The following is a 21547-nucleotide window of genomic DNA, read 5'->3' on the forward strand; positions in this document are numbered from 1 at the left end:
ACTTAGATCTTAAGGCCAAAATTGCTTTCATTTATTTCTCCTTTCCATCCTAGGAAAAGAATAGGCATACAATGCCAGTAAGCTATTTTTGAAGGCCTACAAGGTGGATTAACAAGATCCCTAAATGGACCCAAAGGACAACCGCACCAGACCAGAAAACCAGGCTCTGGACACTCTAAGAGATTAACTTGCAGGAGACCTCCGGGAGAGCCTGTCACCACCAGGAGCCTCCGCCTGTGTTTACTCTACTTCCGGGGACCCGCCTCAACACGCCCATTGGAAGTCTGATGTTTGCTTGCTTCCTCCGCTACTAGGGCGGGCCGGAACTTTTGTCAGCCGGAACCGGTGTACGGCGCTCAGTGTTGTCGACCGGCGTCAAGGCGACGAGGGTGCTGTTCTCTTCCTCTGGCTGCGGTTGCCGTGGAGTTCAGTCCAGCCAGTCTGATTGAGGAGCACAGTCGCCTGGACTGTGTCTATGGTCGCTCCGCGGGCCGCTTTGCCGGCTGGTGCTTTTGTATCAGGGCAAGCAGTATTCCATGGCAGGGAACTTCTGGCAGAGCTCCCACTAGTAAGTGAGCTTCCATTTTCTCGCTTGGGACCGGGTCTGGGGCACGGAAGGATTGGGCCTGCCATTCCCTCGGGGCTTCCATCCTGGCCGCTGGGGGTGACCCCTCCCTGAGAAGCCGGGGATCCGAAGCATAATACACTTGTTTGCCAGCCTCTCCCCAACCCCCTTCACCCAGCGGGATTTCGGGAGCTAAGGGGAGGTGAGATCGAGGGATGGGTGGGTATGAGGTAAGGGGTCCTGTCTCCGTGAAGGGAGACTGAGGCAGTTTCATTTCAGATTTGGGGGTTTGATTGGTGGGATGATGTGGGCACAGGCAAAGGAAAGTGACCCACTGTAGTTCTGTGAGGTTGCCTGTTTCCGACGGATATGGTTTGCTTTTGCTAGTTTTGTTCATAGCAGTGATATTATAATCTCTTGTCATTTGCCTTATTGTAGATTTAATATTTACTTAGAGGAGAGGAATGAGTCGTGCTTGTTTCTGTCTTCTGCTTCCTGGCCCAGTTTTATGCCTAGATCTATACATACCACACCCCCAACCCTATCCCCACTCCCACCCCCGGAGGCAGGGTTTCTCTGGGTTAAGCCTTGGCTGTCCTAGATCTCACTATAAACCAGGCTGGCCTCCAATTTACTGAGATCCGACTGCCTCTGCCTTTGAGTGCTGGAATTAAAGGCATGAGCCACCACTTGCCGGCTCCTAGATTGACTTTTATGCCCCTAGAATTTGAGAGCATGGGGACTCTTAAAATAATATCTATTTTCATTCATTAGCCAGTGTCTTATATTTTGCTTTAAAGGTGTGTATTTTCCAGATTTTGTCCTCTTCCTTTAACCACTTAAATGACGAAATTTTAGTGTCTTTCAGTGACCATGGAAAGGCTAAAGTAATGTTAAAGACAATTCCCTCTAAATACATTTGGTTAAACATGCAGGAATTTAGTTGTGTGATTAGGCTAAGCATTGAGCAGGCTTTCCACTGAATACATAAAAACTGAACAGGACTTGATAACGACATCTAGTTTAATTAAATTTTAGTGGGAAGAGAATAACAAAATTTTAATTCTATGAATTGGGTTGGCTCTTTTTCCTCTTAGGCCCATACTTAATCCTGGTACTCAGATAATGCCTTGATTGTCTGCCTCAGTGACGTAATACTAAGACAGACAGTAGTAAATCTTTGGATATAGCAAGAGTCTATCTTTGCGGATGGGCCTTACTCTAGAAGGTCTGAGAACCTATGTTCTGGTGCTTTGTACACATGACACTATGAAGGAAATCTAGAAAGAGATAGAGAATCTTTGAAACCATCAAGAGATTTTTTTTTACCCTCAAGTTCTCCTGTTTCTTCGTCAAATGGTCTTGCTGAGGCTGCCAGTGAACTACTGAAAAGCTAGAGAAATATGATGAATAACTTACCTGAGAGTTTAAAATGGCGTTCACAGCATCCGTGTTTATAGACCAGACAGAATGGGAGTCAAACTGATTGACACAGAATTATATGAAGATAGTCAGCAAAGCAATCACAAATAGCATCAAAAACCAAAGGGATTCCATTGGTCCAACAAGACTGAGAAACTTGGGGGTGATGATGAAAACACTGATTGAAGAGATTAAATTAGAAAAATGTAAAATTTGCTCCAGGCTGAATTTACTTGAAATAGATGAGCATGTATTGAAGAACTCAAGTATTTCATTGTTGAACATAATTTACTCAATATTTTAGAGACCTGTTCTGAAAAGTTAATGCTGAAGTTTCAGAGGTAGGCTAGTGGTCTACCTACCTCAGCTGCATTCCCAGCGAGACACTGTCTTTTACCAGTGTTCTAAGGATGTACCGCCAAAAAAAGAAGCTGGGTGCAGTGCTGCATGCCTTTAATCCCAGAACTTGGTGGCAATGGGGAGGGGCCAATCTCTGTGAGATTGAGGCTATTCTGATCTACAGACAGTGTTCCAGGATAGCCAGGGCTACACAGAGAAAGAAGAAGGGGGGTGGGGAGAGAAAGGAACCTCTTAGATCAACTTATGATCAACTTATTAAATCTTAGTGTTTAGATGCTTCTGTTTGTGGGCTTTTTTTTCTATTAACTTATTTATTGACTTAATATCCCAGTATCAGCCTTCTCTCTTCCCAGTACCCCACCTCAAACAACTCCTCCCCCAATTCCTGCTTGTTGGCTTTCTATACCGCATTTTAACATCTTTACTTGTTCTAGTTTGCAGTGGATTTTGGATAAACAAGATCTGTTGAAAGAGCGCCAGAAAGACCTAAAGTTTCTCTCAGAAGAGGAGTATTGGAAATTACAGATATTTTTTACAAATGGTAAACTTTTACATTGGTTGAAGTAGTATAGTATAGTTGGTCACTATTTTGTATAGTAATTTCAATGAATTGTTACAGTCTATAGTTAGTACTTCTACTTATACACTTATCATTTCAATGTTCTGGGTAACACTTTTTGCACCTTATGTATTATAAGCACAGTGTTGACTAATCTCAGGCATTTCGAGTGAGGCCCATTTCTAAGGTTGACCTAAGCAAAATAACTTTAAAAATAAATGATTCTTTAAATTAACATCCTATCGTTGTCATTTTACCTTATAACTTTGCATTAGCAAGATGGAAATTTAGTCAAGAGACCTTTACTGTGTCTGGGATAGCTTTGTTACCTGTTTTTGTTTGTTTGTATTTGTTTAATTTTATTTATTTATTTTATGTGTATGAGTATTTTCATTATATCTGTTCATTATATGCTGTGCCTGATGCTGAGGAGGTTTGGATCCCCTGGGACTGGAGTTACAGATGGTTATGAGCCACCATGTGGGTGTTGGGAATGGAACACAGGTCTTACGCAAGAGTAGGTAGTGTTCTCAACTCCTGAGCTATCACTCCCATCCTGTCACCTAGTCTTTAAGTCTGTTACTCATTGCAAACCTACCTTTTTCTTCTATCAAAGATTAACTTTGGATTTCTTGGTAAATAAAAATATCTTAATTTTTAAAGCTACTTTTATAGATACTATGAAAAGCATTAAAATATGTAGTAAATTAAGAATATTTGATATTCAACCTGCTTATTGCAGGGATAAATTGTAGGAAGTTTCTTTTCTTGTTTATGAATATTGCTGCATTTGCAAGTCTTAGACTACTGAGGTTCAGAGGGTGTCAGTGTGTGCTTAGGTGTGAATGATCATGATTGCAACATACAGAAATCACTGATAAAAAAATTAATGTTATTAGTGTTATTATACTGATGACAGATATTACATTTAAATTTTATTCTTTTTCAGTTATCCAAGCATTAGGTGAACATCTTAAATTAAGACAACAAGTTATTGCTACTGCTACAGTCTATTTCAAGAGATTTTATGCTAGGTATGGTTGTTTTATTTTATTAGTGCCTGATTGAAATTCTTTTCTAATTTACATGTACAATATATAAGTAAATCACTTGTTTCCTATAGAATTATGACTCCCCACCCCAGTGCGTTTTCTAAACAGTCATCATTTAACTCTTGTCTAATCTTATTTTAGGTATTCTCTGAAAAGTATAGATCCTGTATTAATGGCTCCTACATGTGTGTTTCTGGCATCCAAAGTAGAGGTATAAAACAATTTTATGTTCTTCATCAAAGTATCACTATGTCTGGTTAATCTTTTATATATTCATACATATATATGTGTGTGTATGTATATTGCTTTTGCATGGATAATCATAGGTGGTAGTTTATATGAACTAATATAGACATCTTACAAATATTTATTTTTTAAAATAAATATGTCAGTGTGTATCAGATGTTAATGAGACTCTTTACAAGTACTAATTCAATCCTATAACTGTGAAGTATAAAACAGTAGTATCCATGTAGGGTAAAGGGCCAAGGATAAAACACCCTGACCCTGGCTTGACCATGAGACCAGGAAAGGACACCCTGACCTTGACTTGAGCCCAAGCAAGAAACTAAGGCCAAGGAAAAGAATCCTGCCATACCTGAGCTTGCCCCAAGATCAGGCCACAAAAATCGCATCAATCCCATGCTACCCTGGAGAACAACCCTGCCCCCACTTCTCAAATAAAGCCTGCTTTCTCAGTTCTCTGCTGCTCCTCCCCAAGGCAGAGTTGCAAACAACTCTTTTCCTAATCAACAAATCTCTTGTGTGAAGTTTGTTGTGCAGTATTCCTTGACTCCTGACTAGAAGGATGCCTTTTCTTCAGAGATGCAACACTGGGGAAACCATTGCCCTCAGAGCTTTAACAGGTCCATGAGAGAACTCTTCCTTCTGCTGCAATACTTTCATAGAGGAAACCTTTCCCCTGAGAGCTGTAACACTTACAATCCTCATTTTATAAATGAGGAAACTAAGGCAGTGGGTCCTAATAGTCTAATAGTCTAGATCTTCATCTTATAACTTAACTGCTTTTTTTTTTTTTTTAATCTTTAAAAGACTATTTGGGCCGGGCAATGGTGGCGCACGCCTTTAATCCCAGCACTTGGGAGGCAGAGGCAGGCAGATTTCTGAGTTCGAGGACAGCCTGGTCTACAGAGTGAGTTCCAGGACAGCCAGGGTTACACAGAGAAACCCTGTCTCAAAAAACAAAACAAAACAAAAAAAGACTATTTGGTTGAATGTGGCAGTGCACCTGGAAGCCCAAGGCAGGTGGGTCTCTGTGTATTCAAGGCCAGCTTGAACCACATAGTGAATTCTGAGTTCCAAGACAGCCAGAACTATGTAGTAAGACCCTGTCTTCAAACAAACAAGACATTGTTTGGTGCTAAGTTGTGTTAAGTAGTACAGCTTGCCTACTATAGCCTGAGAATGTTTTTACTCCTCGCCCATATCGTATGCTTTTTATTTACACCAGTCTTCTCTGGTAACAAGCCATTGTGGGGGAGTGAAAGACTAGGAAAGACTTTGTAGACTCTAGTAAGGAAAAGTGTGGACAATGAGAGCAGGAAAAGTAGGTAAGAGAGAAGACAGATAAGGACTTAGACCAGGAGCTGCGTTTCTGCTAAACTTACTGTTTTCAGTTATTACTGAGAAAGTTTCACTTTCAGCTTAACCCAAATAGCATAGATTCTGAGAACTGGCTTTTTTCTTAACTAATCCACATAATCCCTAGTCTATTGTTTTTGTTCTTAGGTAATGTCTTTAGAGTAATTGTATCAATGTGAATTGAATATGACTTTAACCAATAAGTTTGAATTTCTTTTGTGTTCATTTTTATTTTAGAAGCATCCATGACATCTTTGTTATCTAGTAAGCAGAAGTGACTATATTAGAAATACTAAAACTCTTTCTAGGAACCTAAGTTGACTCTGTCCATGGTTTCTTAAGATAAAGTTTGATTAAATCTAGTTGTAGAAGTCAGTTATAGAGTGTTTGCCAAGTTTCCATAAGGCCTGGTTTCAGTCCTTAGGACCAGATGTATGTAGAATGTCTTTTTGAATAAAGAGGTCTTGTAGGTGAGGTAAATTTTCAATTTTGGTTGTTGAATTAGTTTTTCGCAATGTATTTTGATCATTTTTCTCCCCTCTCCAGCATCTCCCAGATCCTCTTCCCTACTCACCCAACTTAGTGTTCATTTTCTTTGTCTCAAACAAAGCAAAATGTAAAACAAAACAAAAAAAATAAGACAAATATCAAAACAAACAAAGCCAGTAAGAAGCAAAAAAGCCTGCAAAAAAAAAAAAAAAAAAGGCAAGGACAAAAGCAAAAACCATGGAGTTAATTTTGTGTTGTCCAACTACTCCTGGGCCTAGGGGCAGCTTTAGAGTGTGTTGATATGACCAGTGTCACTCCATTGGAAACCTTGATTTTTCCCTTTGCCATCAGATATCAATTCCAGGTAGCTTTTGCATTTACTCTCTCAGTATGTTGCATTTTAACTCTTAACTATAACCACATCTTTCTGTTTTGTCTAATTGAATAAAATTGTGTACAAAATCATACTGTCTCCAGTTTTGAGTTTTTAGTTTTACTTACTAGGTTTTGAAGTTTAAATTTAAATATAAATATATGTTCACACACATAAAGTTATAGATTACATATTTTTAATAGAAGGCACTTGAATAGTTTTTTTTTTTTTTTTTTTCTCGAGACAGGGTTTCTCTGTGTAGCCCTGGCTGTCCAGGAACTCACTCTGTAAAGGTGTGCACCACCACCGCCCGGCATAGTTTGGAAATCTTAAGTGGTTTATCTGAAATTAAATAAGAGTATATTTAAAATATATTACATGATAAATTCTTGTTATTTTATAGTGGTAGTGTATAAGGTTGCAAAGGAAAATGATAACTTACCTAAGAAGCCTTTTTTTTTTTTAATTTATCTACATGTACACCTGCATGCCAGAAGAGGGCATCAGATCCTATGTGGTTGCTGGGAATTGAACTCAGGACCTCTGGAAAAGCAGCCAGTGCTCTTAACCACTGAGCCATTTCTCCAGCCCCTAAGAAGCCTTACATTCCATTATAACTTTCATTCTTTTAGAAAGGTTGATGTTTGTACATTGACTGATTGGTTGGATGATTAATTGTGCTAAGGATTGAACACAGGGTCTTGTACATTCTTGGTAGGCCAGCAATATGCCACTGAGCAATATTGCCAACCCAAATTATTGAAAATTTAAGAAAAGGTAATAGACTGAAAACATGAGAAGAGCTTGGAAATATGTTTGGCACAGAGCTCAGATATCTTTAAAGTTTTTGGATTACTAAGTACTTGATCTCGTTCACTTTTCTCTAGGAATTTGGTGTCGTCTCAAATACAAGATTGATTGCTGCTACTACTTCTGTATGTAAGTGCAAAACCTGTTTTCTGCTTTAAGGATGAAATCTAAACTGGGCGGTGGTGGCGCATGCCTTTAATCCCAGCACTTGGGAGGCAGAGGCAGGCGGATTTCTGAGTTCGAGGCCAGCCTGGTCTACTGAGTTAGCCTGAGCTACACAGAGAAACCCTGTCTCAAAAAACCAAAAAAAAAAAAAAAAAAAAGAAAGAAAGAAAAAAGAAATCTAAAGAAAAGCTCTGTGACATACAGATTTTTGTTTTGGTTTGTTTTTTTTTGTTTGTTTTTGTTTTTTTGTAATGAACCACATGTAGGTAAATTTATTATAGCTCCAAAGAATACATTTATTATTAGCATATTTCACAAGAAAAAATAGTTGAAAAGAAGTTGATTTTACTGATGTAGTGTCAGTGCTTGGAAGGTAGATTAGGAGTTAAGGCAAGCCATACCTACATAGTGAGTTCCCATACCTACTTAGTGAGTTTGGGCCAGCCTGGACTACATGAGTCCATAACCTTTTTTGTTTGTTTGTTTGTTTGTTTGTTTGTTTTTGTTATTTTGTTGTTAGTTTGGTTTTAGTTTTCTTTTTTTTTTTTTTCCTTTGAGACCAAGTCTCATCTGAAACTTGGGCTCCTCTAGCTTCTACTTACCAAGGAGGACTGTTAATCTCTAGTTTAGATTACAAGTATGGGCCAGCATGCCTGGATTAAGACAATACTTTTCAGTAGTTAAAAAAAACCAATGAGTTATATTGATGGCAATTATGTATTTTCAGACCTTCAAGTTGAAAACTATGGTACAGAAAAGAATACTGACTGTAGTGAGTCAATTGAGCTAATTTTCGTTTGTTTGTTTTGTTTTTTTGAAGCAGGGCATCACTGTATAGAGAAAATATGAATTTCCTAATGTCAAGTTTAAGTAGTTGAAGATTTCAGATGTTGGCAGATATTACCTAAATTCACTGTAGAGTACCTAATTTATAAAATACCCTTTATGAGAATGTAGTAATAAAATGCATAGGATTCCTCTTACTTTAAATGAGGTCACTTGTACCAATGGAAGGAATTACAAAACAGAGCTGCTGGAGCTGCCAGTTTATATCCTAGTTGGTTTAAGTATTGTAACCTAATGACTTGAATACAGTTTTCTCAATAGAACTTAGGACTTCTTGAGTTAGTAAACAATGGGTTTTCGTTGATACTTTATTAGTGAATACAAATAGTAATTTCGTAGTATAAGAAAATCACCAAGAGACTTCGCATGTATACTTACACTTTTATTAAAATGTTTTGGTGTGATGTGGTGGTGCATGCCTTTAATACCAGCACAAGGCAGAGGCCAGCAGATCTCTATGACCTTGAGATCACCCTGGCCTATATAGTAGGTTCCAGGCCAGCCAAGGCAATAATGAGACCTTGTCTCAAAAAAACTAAAAATAACTAAATCAGTTTATTTTGTTTCTTAATGTATTTTGGAAGAGAAACACTGATAAGTTCTGAAAGTATCTATTAGTTAAAACAAACTTTCTTGAGTCATGATTACTGGCAACATTTTAGTTTATTATCCTAACTTTTCTCTCTAGCCTTTTTTGTTATGTGTTCTGTATTCATCCCTGGAACTCTCTGTAGATGAAGCAGGCCTCAAACTCACAGAGATCCACCTGCCTCTGCCTCCTGAGTGCTGGGATTAAAGGCATATGCCACCATACTTAGCCAACATGAACCTTTTTTTTTTTCTTGATATAAAATTGAAACTGTTCAATTGTATAGGCAAGGATGCTTCCTACCACTTGATCTTTGTCCTCCATAGAAATAAAGTTTAATTATTTCTGAGAGCACCTACTGAGGGTAATATAGCACACCTTCTAATATGTGGAGCTATGTTATAGGAATATAGGATAAATTCATGCTGGCATTTTCTTGGTTTTAATTGTTTTGTTTTGTTTCCTATAGTAAAAACTAGATTTTCATATGCCTTTCCAAAGGAATTTCCTTACAGGATGAATCATGTAAGTATATTATATAAAACTCTGTATTAACTAACTCCATTTTATATTAGAATAAACTTCAGAACATCTTAGAAATGGGAATTTCAAGTACTATAAATATATGTACATATATATATTATTTTTAGAGTAAGTCTCAGTAGCTTCTCTATAGTTTTCTGGTGATACTTAACAGTAGTTATTATTAATCTTGTATCCCAGTTAAATCACCTTAGGAAGCTTTTAATAATATTGAAGTTGGGACTTCTCCAAATTAAAGCAGAATTTTCAGGTTTCGAGTGGCAGTGGTCTCACATCAGTGTTTCCAGGTTACACCAATGTGTCTCATTTGGAGCAGTTTGAAGACTGTTTTTGAAAAATTACCTGTTGGGTTTCTGTTAATATTTTAATAGATGTACCATTTCCCACCTTGCAGGGAATTTGTTTATTCCATTAAGTATATATAGTTGCACTGTACATTTGTCAGTAGAAAGTACATAGAAAATTTTGAAGTTTCTTTTTGGTTTTATTTTGTTTTTTCAAGACAGGAGTTCTCTGTTTAGCTCTGGCTGTCATGGAACTCTCAAACTTACACTGTAGACCAGGCTGACCTCAAACTCAGATATTAAAGGCATATGTCACCATGCATGGCTTAAATTTGAAGTTTCTAATATTTGTTTGTTTGGGTTCTTTTTGTTTTTCAAAACAAGGTTTCTCTGTGTAGCCCTGGCTGTCCTGGAACTCACTCTGTAGACCAGGCTAGCCTCGAACTCTCGAACTCAGAAATCCACCTGCCTCTGCCTCCCAAGTGCTGGGATTAAAGGCGTGCGCCACCACCACCCGGCAGTTTCTAATATTTGTAACTGTTTAATTTTTTTTTTTTTTTAAGGAATTCTGGTTGTGGCTCAGTAGCAAAATAAGTGCTTAGTTTATTTGAGACTTTGGGTTCAATTCCAAGTAACTCCCTCCTCCCCAAAAAAAGACATGATACTATCTTTTCCTTATAAGAATTTAAAATGTATTATTTAATAGTAAAGCAAATTTTCCCAGGCATAATGGCATAAGCTTTTATTCTCGGTCCTTAGGAGGCAGAAGTATGTGGAGTTCTGTGACATTGAGGGAAGCCAGGTCTATATCATCAGACCCTGTCTCGAAAGAACAAATAAAATTAGTAATTTTTATTGTAAATGTTAATGCTAATATAACATACTATGTTTATTTTTTGACTTAGAAGTTTTATATAATATTGATAAATTAATTTATCTGTATCAGTAAGTTATTATTTTAAGTAGATATTTATGTAATTATGCTTATTTTCACTGGGTGTTTTTTTTAAACAGATACTAGAATGTGAATTTTACCTCCTAGAATTAATGGTATGTATATTTTTCCATAACAAAAACTTGATGGGTTGTATTGAAAGGAGGTTAAAATTGAATACATCCAAATGATACATTATGGCAGAGTCATAGGGATATAAGAGCATCGTCACCTACTTCCTTTCTGCAGGCTGTACAGTAATTGTTTATCTTACTTGGGCTGTAAAAAGAAGTTTTTTTAATTTTCTTGTAACTTTAATAAGGATTACAAGCAAATAAGCCAGGACCATTGCAAATTCTTTGCACAAATTGTGCATGTTGTAGAATTAAAGACAGATTATGTCTTTGTCAGAATCCTGGTCCTCTAGTTGAGAATTATGGATTTATAGGCTAATAAGAGGCTCTTAGTGTATTGCAGATGTGACACTTTAAGTCTCTAAGGGAAAGAATGGATGCTGATTGGGTACCATCTGATTTACCAAGGTATATTCCAGAGAGAGCACTGCCTTCACTGTTACAGTAGCATAGGGTCATATTTGAGTAAGAGAATAAAAATAAAAAGAAATTATTAGACAGAGAAATTAATTTGAAACACAGAACAAGATGTTGGAAAATGATACCATTTTATCATTTTATGTTATAATACATCTGTTTTTTTACACATACATATTTTTAAACTGTTTCTAGGACTGTTGCTTGATAGTGTATCATCCGTATAGACCTTTGCTCCAGTACGTGCAGGACATGGGCCAAGAAGACGTGTTGCTTCCGCTTGCATGGTAACTAGAGCAAAAGTTGTTCATATATTACTTACTAGACAGGAGGACTGACAACTAAATATGTGGCTTACTTATTAAAATATCCCAAGACATTTTATTTTTATTTATTTATTTACTTTTTAAAAGATTTATTTATTCATTATATATACAGCAGTCTCCTACATGTATTCCCAAAGACCAGAAGAGGGCACTAGATTTCATTAAAGATGGTTGCTGGGAATTGAACTCAGGACCTCTGGAAGAACAGTCAGTGCTCTTAACCTCTGAACCATCTCTCCAACCCCCCCAAGACATTTTATATTTAGCAAGTTATCTATCTGCTTGTTAAATTTGAAATACTATAGTGGCATAAGTTATAAAGTCATACATGTCTTCCATTACCTACTTAATAGGATATCTGTTAATATTTCATATGAAAAACAGACTTAACATGAACATTAAAGATGAATCTATTTTTTTTTATTTATTTATTTATTTATTTATTTATTTATTTTGGTTTTTTCGAGACAAGGTTTCTCTGTGTGTAGTCCTGGCTGTCCTGGAACTCTGTAGACCAGGCTAGCCTCGAACTCTCGAACTCAGAGATCCGCCTGCCTCTGCCTCCCAAGTGCTGGGATTAAAGGCGTGCGCCACCACCGCCCGGCGAATCTATTTTTTAAATAATACTTTTTGTTTGGATACGATACAAACCCATTTTAAATCATGGCTTTTAAAGTTTACTTTTGACTTTCAAAATGTGAACAACTTTTTTACATTACTTGTTATGGGGTCTCAAAATTGAAAATATGCTGACTAATACATGAGTTTTATACTCAGTAATATGTGTCCCCTTGTTGTCATACTCATGCATCCATTGCTTGGCCTCTGTGTCATTTCTGTGGCTGGGGTCAGTCACCGAACAGGGATGTAAGTGTAGAAAGATGGGAGGGAAATCTGGTTCTCTTTGAAAGAAGTTACAGTTAATGAACTAGTTGTGCTTTTAGTAATGGTAAGATTTACATTTCTACAGGAGGATAGTGAATGATACCTACAGGACGGATCTTTGTCTTCTGTACCCTCCTTTCATGATAGCTTTAGGTATGTAAATTTGGTGTGCCTTTATTGGTTAACTGTTTTTGCCTATTTAGATCATCCTAGAATAAATTTCACTTGATTTTATGTTTTGTAGTAGTAGACTAATCTTGAATGTGAGCTTTCAATAATTACACACTACACCATCTCAGATTAGCATTATTTTCCCTCTCCCACTTTTCCACTTTTATGGTAAGGCTTCCCCTCCTTGCACTCCCCCCCTCCACTTAATTCATTTAAAATAATTTTAACTAGTATCTTAGCAAAGTTTGTATTTGCTTAGGGGGGAAATTCAGAACTAAATGCTGATAGTAGTTGTCTTATAAATAACTGGTTCTGTTTTCCATTTCTGAATCCAGTCAAATGCTCAAGAACTTAAGGAAAGATGCATCTATGCTTCTGTTACTAGGAGAACTTAGCTGGCATCCCACAGAGTGTAGGAAGTGCACAGAGATGGCTAGCATTGTCCTGGGAGTTAAGTAAACCAGATTGGAACATTGTTTCCTATACAGCTGTACAAACAATTATCTGTTTTTTTCTCACTTTGTAAGATAGTGGAAAGGATAATAACTTTATAAACAGTTGTTTCAATAGTTAAGCGATATATCCTATAGAACACCAGGTGTCTATTAGGTCCAAAGACTTAATATATTCTGCTCCTTTTTTCTCTCCTCCTCCTGTTGATTTTCATGACTCCATTCTAAAAACCCTTCTCTTTCTTCTAATTCCTCTTCTTCTTCCTCTTCTTCCTCCTCCTCCTCTTCTTTTTCTTCTTCCTCTTCTTCCTTCTCTTCTTCCTCTTCCTCTTCCTCCTCCTCCTCTTCCTCCTCCTTTGTTCTCTCTATCTTTTCAGTTATGTCTATTTAAATTTTTCTTGTAGATTATTTTGTTTTATATGTATGAATATTTTTACCTGCATGTATGTATATATAACACACACATGCCTGGAGCCCATGGAGGCCAGAAGAGAGCACTATATCCCCGGAATTTAAGATAGTTGTAAGCCACCATGTGGGTGCTAGGAATTAAACCCAGTTCTACAAGAGCAGTAAGTATTCTAAACAGCTGAGCCATCTCTTCAGCGCCTCTTTTCAGTTATGTCATAAACATTGCTGGTTTTCAACCTTATACTAGAGGTCGATATAAGTTAAACTTAACAGTTCTACGACATTGGTGCCTTTTTTTTTAAATGATTTATTTTTATTTCATATGCATTGGTATTTTGCCTGCCTCCATGTATGTATGAATGAGAGTGTTGGATTCCCTGGAACTGTTGTTACAGATAGTTGTGAGCTGCCATGTGGGTCTTGGGAATTGAATTCAGGTCCTCTGGAAGAGCAGCCAGTGCTCTTAACCTTTGAGCCATCTCTCTAGCCTCACTGGTGACTCTTGTAAATTGCTGGACTTGGTGGGACTCTATCTAATATCTATGTTCAGTGAGAAGATGCTGGGTGTGTGTAGATAGGAAGAAATAGCAGGATATATGGCATGGTTTTGCCACCTGTGTGGTCTGTGTTCCTCTCAGGTAGTCAGTCTTACTGAGATCAGTAGCTTTTATATATAGTCTTTTATGTGTTGAAATATTAAAGTAAGTGTGTTGGTGTGTATTCCGTGAGTATGGGCAAGTTCATGTGAAGGCGGGGCACACATGGTAGAGGCTAGAGGTTAACCTTTGTCATTCTGCAGGAGCCATCTACCTTTTTGAAACAGGGTATCTTACTAAGACCTAGGGCTCATTTATTAGACTAGGCTGACTTACTGTGTATTCCAGAGATTACCATTGTGTGCTGTCTTGCCCAAGATTATTCTTTTTTGTGTATGGATGTTTTGCTTGCATGTGTGTCTGTGCATTATGTGTATGTATTGCCTGCAGAAGCCAGAAGAATGCATTGGATCCCCATTACTGCAGTAACAGTTGGTTCAGTCATCATATCAGTGCTGAGAATTAAACCCAAATGCTGGAAGAATAACCAGTGTTCTTAGCCTATTAAGCCGTCTCTCCATCCCTCTTCCCATGTTTGTTTGTTTGTTTTTTGTTTGTTTTGTTTTTGTTTTTTTGTTTTGTTAGTTTTGGTTTTTTAATGTGGGTGGGAATTGAACCCATACTACACAAGACAGTTTTCAAAGCTTGTCTAACCAAATGTGACTATAGTACAAAGGTCAATAAACACCTAGGTGAAATTTAGCTTTTTAAAATTTAGATTCTATCCCCTAAGAATGGGGTCTATTAACTGGGAGCTAAAGATAAAGATCCAGGGAGGGAGGATCTGGGATGGACGTTCTGGGGGATCTGCATGAGGTCTGCCTGAATGAGGTCTGCCTCTACAGATAGCAAAAAGATAGGTCATTAAGAATATCCACCCCCAGCTTTCTGGATGGAATGCTGGAATTTTATTTCTTCCTTTTAGGAGACATCTTATATGATTAACGTTCCTGGTTGCCCTAGTGATCTGTGGGTTCAAGGAATTTTGTACCCTCAACAAACATTTTTAAGACTTAGCAGTGCATTGGTTAGGTAGGGCTTTGTTTTGTCACTGACTTCTGAGTGTGATTTGACTACTTTGCACCAGTATGCATAGGTGATTTTTCCTGTCCTAATTTCTTGGTTGGAGTTGTTTCTCTTATAACAAATTTGCTCTCAAGGCACCCTCACTGTGACCAGTACACAGTGAAGACAGGATGTCAAGAACCGTCCTATAGCTAGAGATTGTTTTAAATAATAGTGTGTGTGTGTGTGTGTGTGTGTGTGTGTCAGTCAATATTGTTGCCACACTTTTTAAAAATAGTTTTGGAAAATAAGACAATCTTTATGAAAATCTTTAATTCTAAGACTATGTTTGCAGTTAAATTTGAACAATTGTCTCTAATTTTCTTTCTAGCTTGCCTACATGTAGCCTGTGTTGTACAACAGAAAGATGCTAGACAATGGTTTGCAGAACTTTCTGTGGATATGGAGAAGGTACTCTTTTCTTTTTTGAAGACATGGTCTTACTGTATATAGCCCTTTCTTGCCTGGAACTTGCTATGTAGATCATGCTGGCCTCCAATGCATAGAAATCCACCTGCCTTTTTCTCCCAGGTGCTGAGACTGAGGCATGTGTCCCCTTGCCCTACATAATATGTGTTCTTTATATTCTAATACGTTGCTAGTTTTTGCTATTGAGAGCTTTTCAAATATTTTCTTTTAGATTTTGGAAATAATCAGGGTTATTTTAAAACTGTATGAGCAGTGGAAGAATTTTGATGAGAGAAAAGAGATGGCAACTATTCTTAGTAAGATGCCGAAGCCAAAGCCACCTCCAAACAGGTACATTTTAAACTGATTTAATTTCACTGTATGATGTAGTCATTTATTATATTTTCCTTAGATTGTGTTATATTTTATCTTTTTATAAAAACTTGTACTAAAATTGCTTTGTATCTGCTTATGTAATTTCTGTCTTAATTGAGAATGTCTCAGTTGTAAGATGAATTCTTCTGTCTAGTAACTTTTCTAATGCAATGGAGGTCTATTACAGGTATCCCTCAACATATAGCCACGCTCTTCACTTTAACTGAACTGAATTAGACACACACTGGAAATTCAGAGTTAAAAAACTTGAAAGTAATTCTTCCCATTTGACTGTCGTTCCTCTTCCTTCAGTAATGATTATTCTCCTATTTCATATGTTTCAGTAAGCATTTTGAAAATTTTTGATGACCTTATATGCTAAAGATTATAAATTTTGGCTACTGAGTGATCCTCTGATCCATAGCACACAGTTACATATAATTTTACCAGAGAGGAACCTCCTGTACTAAGATGTTTTTGTTGTTTTAAATGAATCTGTTCACTTAGTTGAGTGGCGCTGTGCCCTCTCTGTGTATCAGATCATTCAAAGTGAGAAAGGTGAGACGGAGAATAAATGCTGTAAGCTTAGTTGTTACGTAGAGAGGGTCTATAACACTAAGATGCATTTTGAGACTGCTGCTGGTTACAGTGATGCTACAGTTGAGAAGAGAATGATGATTAACTGTACTAGGAGCTGCTTAAGGCAGTCATTGAAACAGCTTCCTTTGGATGCATTTTTTACAGAAGCTCCCTGAGTGATTCTCCACTAATGGCAGGGCCTGACGCTGCAAGATGATGATGGACAAGATAAGGCAATCTCCGATTGTCACAGTTACTGGTATTTTCAGCTTTAGTTATTTTGATTTTAATAATCAGCGTTTTTCCAAGAAACTACCATATTTTTGATGTAGAAAGATTTGTTGCCATTACCATATGATTTTATTATACCATTGGACAACGGTTTTTTTTCTTTTCTTTTTTTTTTTCTTTTGAAAGACACCTTGGATTTTCCTCGAGTAGAAATAAAATTTTATATGTCAGATTTAATTTTGTAGGAAGTTTGTTCAGAAGTTTTAATCTCTATGTTGAGTGATACCTGTAATAATAATGAAATCCTAAAGTCTAACATAAATCTCTGAATGTATATGGACACTAACTTCCAGACTGCTTGTTATGTATGAGGGCCTCAAGTTACAGAAGAATAAAAGCATAGAACCAACTGTTAGTTTTCTGGATTTTCATTTTTCTACATTTGTGTTTTATAATCAGGAGTATCTGTTTTATAGAATTGCTCCACAGAATAATGAACTTCAGAAATTAATAGTACTATCCAAGTATTGAAAAATGAATCTTTTAATTGGCATAAAATTTCTTTCTTCCCCGTTTGAACAGTGAAGGAGAGCAGGGTCCAAATGGAAGTCAGAACTCTAGCTACAGCCAATCTTAAAACACCCTGAAGAATTCCGTAGTGGACCACTTGGAAGTAAAGCATTGGACAATTTGAGTAATGTCTTCATTGGAAAGCAGATGCAAACGAATAGCTTGTTTCTGTCAAGCATATTGGGAATTGACTTAATTTTCACAAAATAAGGGATTTTTTCCTAACTTGATTCTAGTTTGTAATTTATTAAATATTAATTATAAAATTTAGTAAGCCTCTAAAGGAACCAATAGCCATACACAGACATTTCAGAGTTAACTTCTCTCTCACATACACATATGTATGTAGACACATATGAATACTGTTTTTTGATTAGGAAATTGAAGGTTTTTTTATTTTTAATTAATAATAGCTTCTTTTTAATTAAGCAGGAAACATGAAATATCATTTGTTCACATTTTTCTTTGAGCAAAGAAAAATTTTGAGGGACCAAAAAAGACATAAAAACTCAATAAAACTCCCCCCAACTCAGTTAAATTTTCAAAGTGGATTTAAGAAATTAAATCTTAGAAAATCCTAGGTTTTAGAAATGATAATTACAAGTTGAGGGAGATTAATCAAGAACTTACTGATTTTAAAATGTATTCAATACTTTTGTATCATCACAGAAGATACCAGCCCAGCCTATCAAAAAAGTGCAATATATATAGAGAGAGCATACATTGACATTTTAAAGGTTGTATTGACTTACTAGCTGTTTTGAAATGCTGGGAAACCTGAAAGAAAAGGTTATTTGCAACTAATTTATAGTTAATAAGCATTTTAAAAGTTTAATTTGATTAAACGCTTAAGTTAAAATTTGGTGAAATTTTAATGTCCTGAAAATGTTTTATGAAACATATACACCCAGTTTAATTTTGTGTTTTAGTGTAAGCTAACATATGTACAGCAGGAATTCTGAATCGGGAACCTAGTCAGGTTTTAGACCAGTGAGATTCTTAATTCTCACAGGTGTAGACTTCAGAATAAATGTTACATTTTAAATTAAATGTGGAACTTCAAGAATTAACTCATTTTCTTCAGACTTGAAGAAGAATAAGTAAAACTTGGAGTAATGGAATATTATTGTGTAGTTTTGCACTTTTAAAACAAATAAATCATGAAAAAAATAGTACCAAGTGTTGACTTCCTGGTTAAAATTAGAAGAATAAAAGTTAAGCTTTTCAGCTATATTCACTAATGTCTTGAATTCCTGCTGCTAAGTTTGACTTAGGTTTTCTGAGAATCTTTGTGCGTGTTAAAGTAGAACCTTAAACTTTGTTAAGGGGTGGTTTTGTACAGTTTATGAATAGGTTGTTGGGAAAGTTCTACTTCTTATGGAGAATATCTGATGCAGATGCGCTGGAAAGGAGACTTTACACTGGTACAAATATGGGTTCTCCTAAAGCTGTATAAGGACAAGAAACAAACAGGCTCTCCCCAGGCCTGAAGGGGTTAATCCAAATCCAAGTTTAGCTTGGATACTTGGTGATTCTTATCACAGCCATTAACTATAGTTTAATCTTCAAGCTTTTTTTTTAAATCTAGTTTCTTTTTTCAGATTTATCTTTGTGCTTCCTAGTTTTCTTTGCAAGTGCTATTGTGGAAAATGAAGAATTTGCAAGAGCAGACAAAGCAGTGAAATAAACCTCCATGTGTGTATGGTCTAGCCTCAGCTACTACTGATTCATAGCCAGTTTTACCTTATTTAAACTTCCACACTAGTCTCCAGTTTGTATATTATTTTGAAGAAAATTTTAGATATACCATTTTATCCATAAATATTTCATTCTCCTAATAGGTAAAATAATTATTTAATATATTAAAATTCTCAATCTCCTGAACATTGCAGAGCATTCTTTGTATTCATTTATAAATCCATTTAGTTTTAGATTCATGAGTTCTTCCTCCATGCTATAAAAACATTCCCTGTTTTCATTTGTTCATGCGTTAAGTTTCCCATAGCCTAAGTTTTACTGTGAACATCTTTAGCATGTCATTTAGTGAGGGGTTTTTCCTCCTTTGTAGTTCTGTACATTGATAATTGAATATGAAGGCTGATCACATTGAGATTCTTTTTTATTTTGGCTAGACTACTGTAAGGTGGCCGTTCCTTGTATTAGTCAACACACAGTGGCTGTTGCTGGATTGTCCTCACTTATGACAAGTACAGATTCAGAATCAGTCAGTCAGTCTTAGGCACACTGTCCAGTCTCAGAGCCACCAGCCACTTAGGGCTGAACAGTTACTATGTGGCTCGTCTGAATGCAGATATGCTGTAAATGTGCAAACATGTTGGATTTCAGGTAATTATAATACAAAACAAAATAATGTTAAAAATCTCAATTTGTTTATAACCATTATGTGTTTTAAATGATAATATTTTGGATACGTAGAATTAAATAAAACATTATTAAAATTTTTCTTGTTTCTTTTTAATTTTTTAAGTATAGGAATATTTAAAATCATAGAGTGGCTTGCATTGGACAGTGCTGCTGCTAGATAATAATGAAAATATTAGATTTCTGTCTCATCTCACCTACCTTCATTTGCATTTCCTGCTTTTCCTTTTAACTTTGTCATTTGTCTGCTATTTACTTCAGCATTTCCAGTTAGCAGGCTCTTAATAGTACCGTTAGTACCGTTAATTATTTACTGTATGCTAGATGTATGCCATGTGCTGTCGGAATTTGAGCTAGACTTACTGCAGAGATGAGAACTCATTCAGTCACAGGTGAAGTAAGTAACAGCTTAGATGCAGGTTCTAATTGGAAAAACCAGAGCATCTGAGCTAAACTTTACCATATTGCCTCTTCTGCTTACCCCTCCCCTTTTTATTTTCAGCTGTAAATAACACCCTGCCTTGGAAGATGGGAGATCTTGGTTTCTCACACATCTTCCCCTTCAGCCCTACAATGGGGCTTTTATCATTTAATTCCAGTTTGAGCAGGCCCACAGTACTTGGGGTATCGAATCAGGAGGATCAGAAGTTCAAGTATGTAGCCTCATAACATATGAACAGTTTGAGGCCAGCCTGAACTATATGTACAGTGTTTTTAAAATTCATATTTAGTATATATAGATAATAGTCTATAGTCCAATAACTTTTTAAAAATATTTTGTCTTTTTATAATTGACAGTTTACCTTAATTATAATTTGCTAAATTGCTTCATGTTTTTTGTTAAGCCATCCAAGAATTGTTATTTGTTTTCTAAAACTCACACTTAGGGACTTAGCTGATCTCATCCTACTGGCTAGAATGACTACTTTGAAGGCCAAGTATCACTGCTGTTTGTAGAACTGACTAGATTGGGATTCCGCTTTCTCTTGTGTAGTTACTAAAGAAGGGACTTCAAGCCTTTTAAGTACCATGTTACTCTTCTTGAGAGTTTAGGTTATTCTTGGTCTTAGGGTATTAAGCTTAGGGTATTAAGTTGTTTTTTTTTTAAGTGGTTTTGTTGTTGGCTTTTGTTTTTGTTTTTTAAATTAAAAGTGTGAACCAGCCAAGCAGTGGTAGCGCACGCTTTTAATCCCAGCACTTGGGAGGCAGAGGCAGGTGGATTTCTGAGTTCGAGGCCAGCCTGGTCTACAGAGTGAGATCCAGGACAGCCACAGCTACACAGAGAAACCCTGTCACGAAACCCACCCCCCCCAAAAAAAAGAAAAAAGTGTGAACCAACCACCACCACTGGCTGTTCCGTTTTAACAGTTTCCTTCATGTTCCTTTTCTTCTATTTGGCTTAATCACACTGTTTGAGGTTAGGGTATTGTGTAATTTTAGAGGATCCTACATATTTGAGAAGACAAAACCATAATTTGAAAGACTATGTGTTAGAATAAGTGTAGCATAGACTCAAAGGTTAAACAACTGTCAACAGGAGCTGAAGAGTTGGCTCAGTGGTTAACAGCACTTGTTCTTGAAAAGGACCCAGGTTCAATCCCAACCCCACACGGAGCCTTACCACTTCCTCAGGCACCTGGCACACTGGTGGTGCACAGACATGCATGCAAAGCTCTCAGATGAATACAGTAAATCTAAAAAAAAAAATAAGATAACAATAATCAAATGTAATCTTCAAAGAAAATGTGAAATAGGAATTTATAAACACACATACACTCAGTGGGATTTTACCAGGATAACTCCTGGAAGTTTCTCTTTCCCCTTCTCTCTCCATACTGAAATCTCTTTACTTTTCCCTTTCCCCCCTTTCCTTGGTGCTTAAGAAACTTACAGTGTTGGAATTTTTTTTTAAGTTTTCCATACAGAGAGAAACAATGTATTTTGCTGGAGGT

At 36.6% G+C, this 21547-nt stretch overlaps 1 protein-coding gene across 3 annotated transcripts; it reads left to right on the forward strand.

The window, feature by feature from the left end:
• The first annotated feature begins 297 nt into the window (after positions 1-297).
• Positions 298-19676, forward strand: Ccnc (cyclin C). Of its 3 annotated transcripts, XM_028780228.1 has the most exons (13): positions 298-568; positions 2782-2888; positions 3856-3940; positions 4100-4169; positions 7310-7361; positions 9302-9357; positions 10674-10709; positions 11340-11431; positions 12441-12508; positions 15382-15461; positions 15691-15809; positions 16578-16671; positions 17226-19676. In XM_028780228.1, the coding sequence occupies exons 1-12, from the start codon at positions 537-539 to the stop codon at positions 16627-16629; spliced, it is 849 nt and encodes a 282-aa protein (XP_028636061.1). In that variant the 5' UTR covers positions 298-536; the 3' UTR covers positions 16630-16671; positions 17226-19676. The 3 variants fall into 3 exon arrangements, with proteins under 3 accessions (XP_028636061.1, XP_028636049.1, XP_028636055.1); XM_028780216.1 differs by lacking the exon at positions 16578-16671 and having other exon boundaries at positions 355-568; XM_028780222.1 differs by lacking the exon at positions 17226-19676 and having other exon boundaries at positions 355-568; positions 16578-17052.
• The last annotated feature ends 1871 nt before the right edge of the window (positions 19677-21547 follow it).

The sequence above is a fragment of the Grammomys surdaster genome, unplaced genomic scaffold, assembly GCF_004785775.1.
Source record: "Grammomys surdaster isolate TR1022 unplaced genomic scaffold, NIH_TR_1.0 97, whole genome shotgun sequence".
Classification (NCBI taxonomy): Eukaryota; Metazoa; Chordata; class Mammalia; order Rodentia; family Muridae; genus Grammomys; species Grammomys surdaster.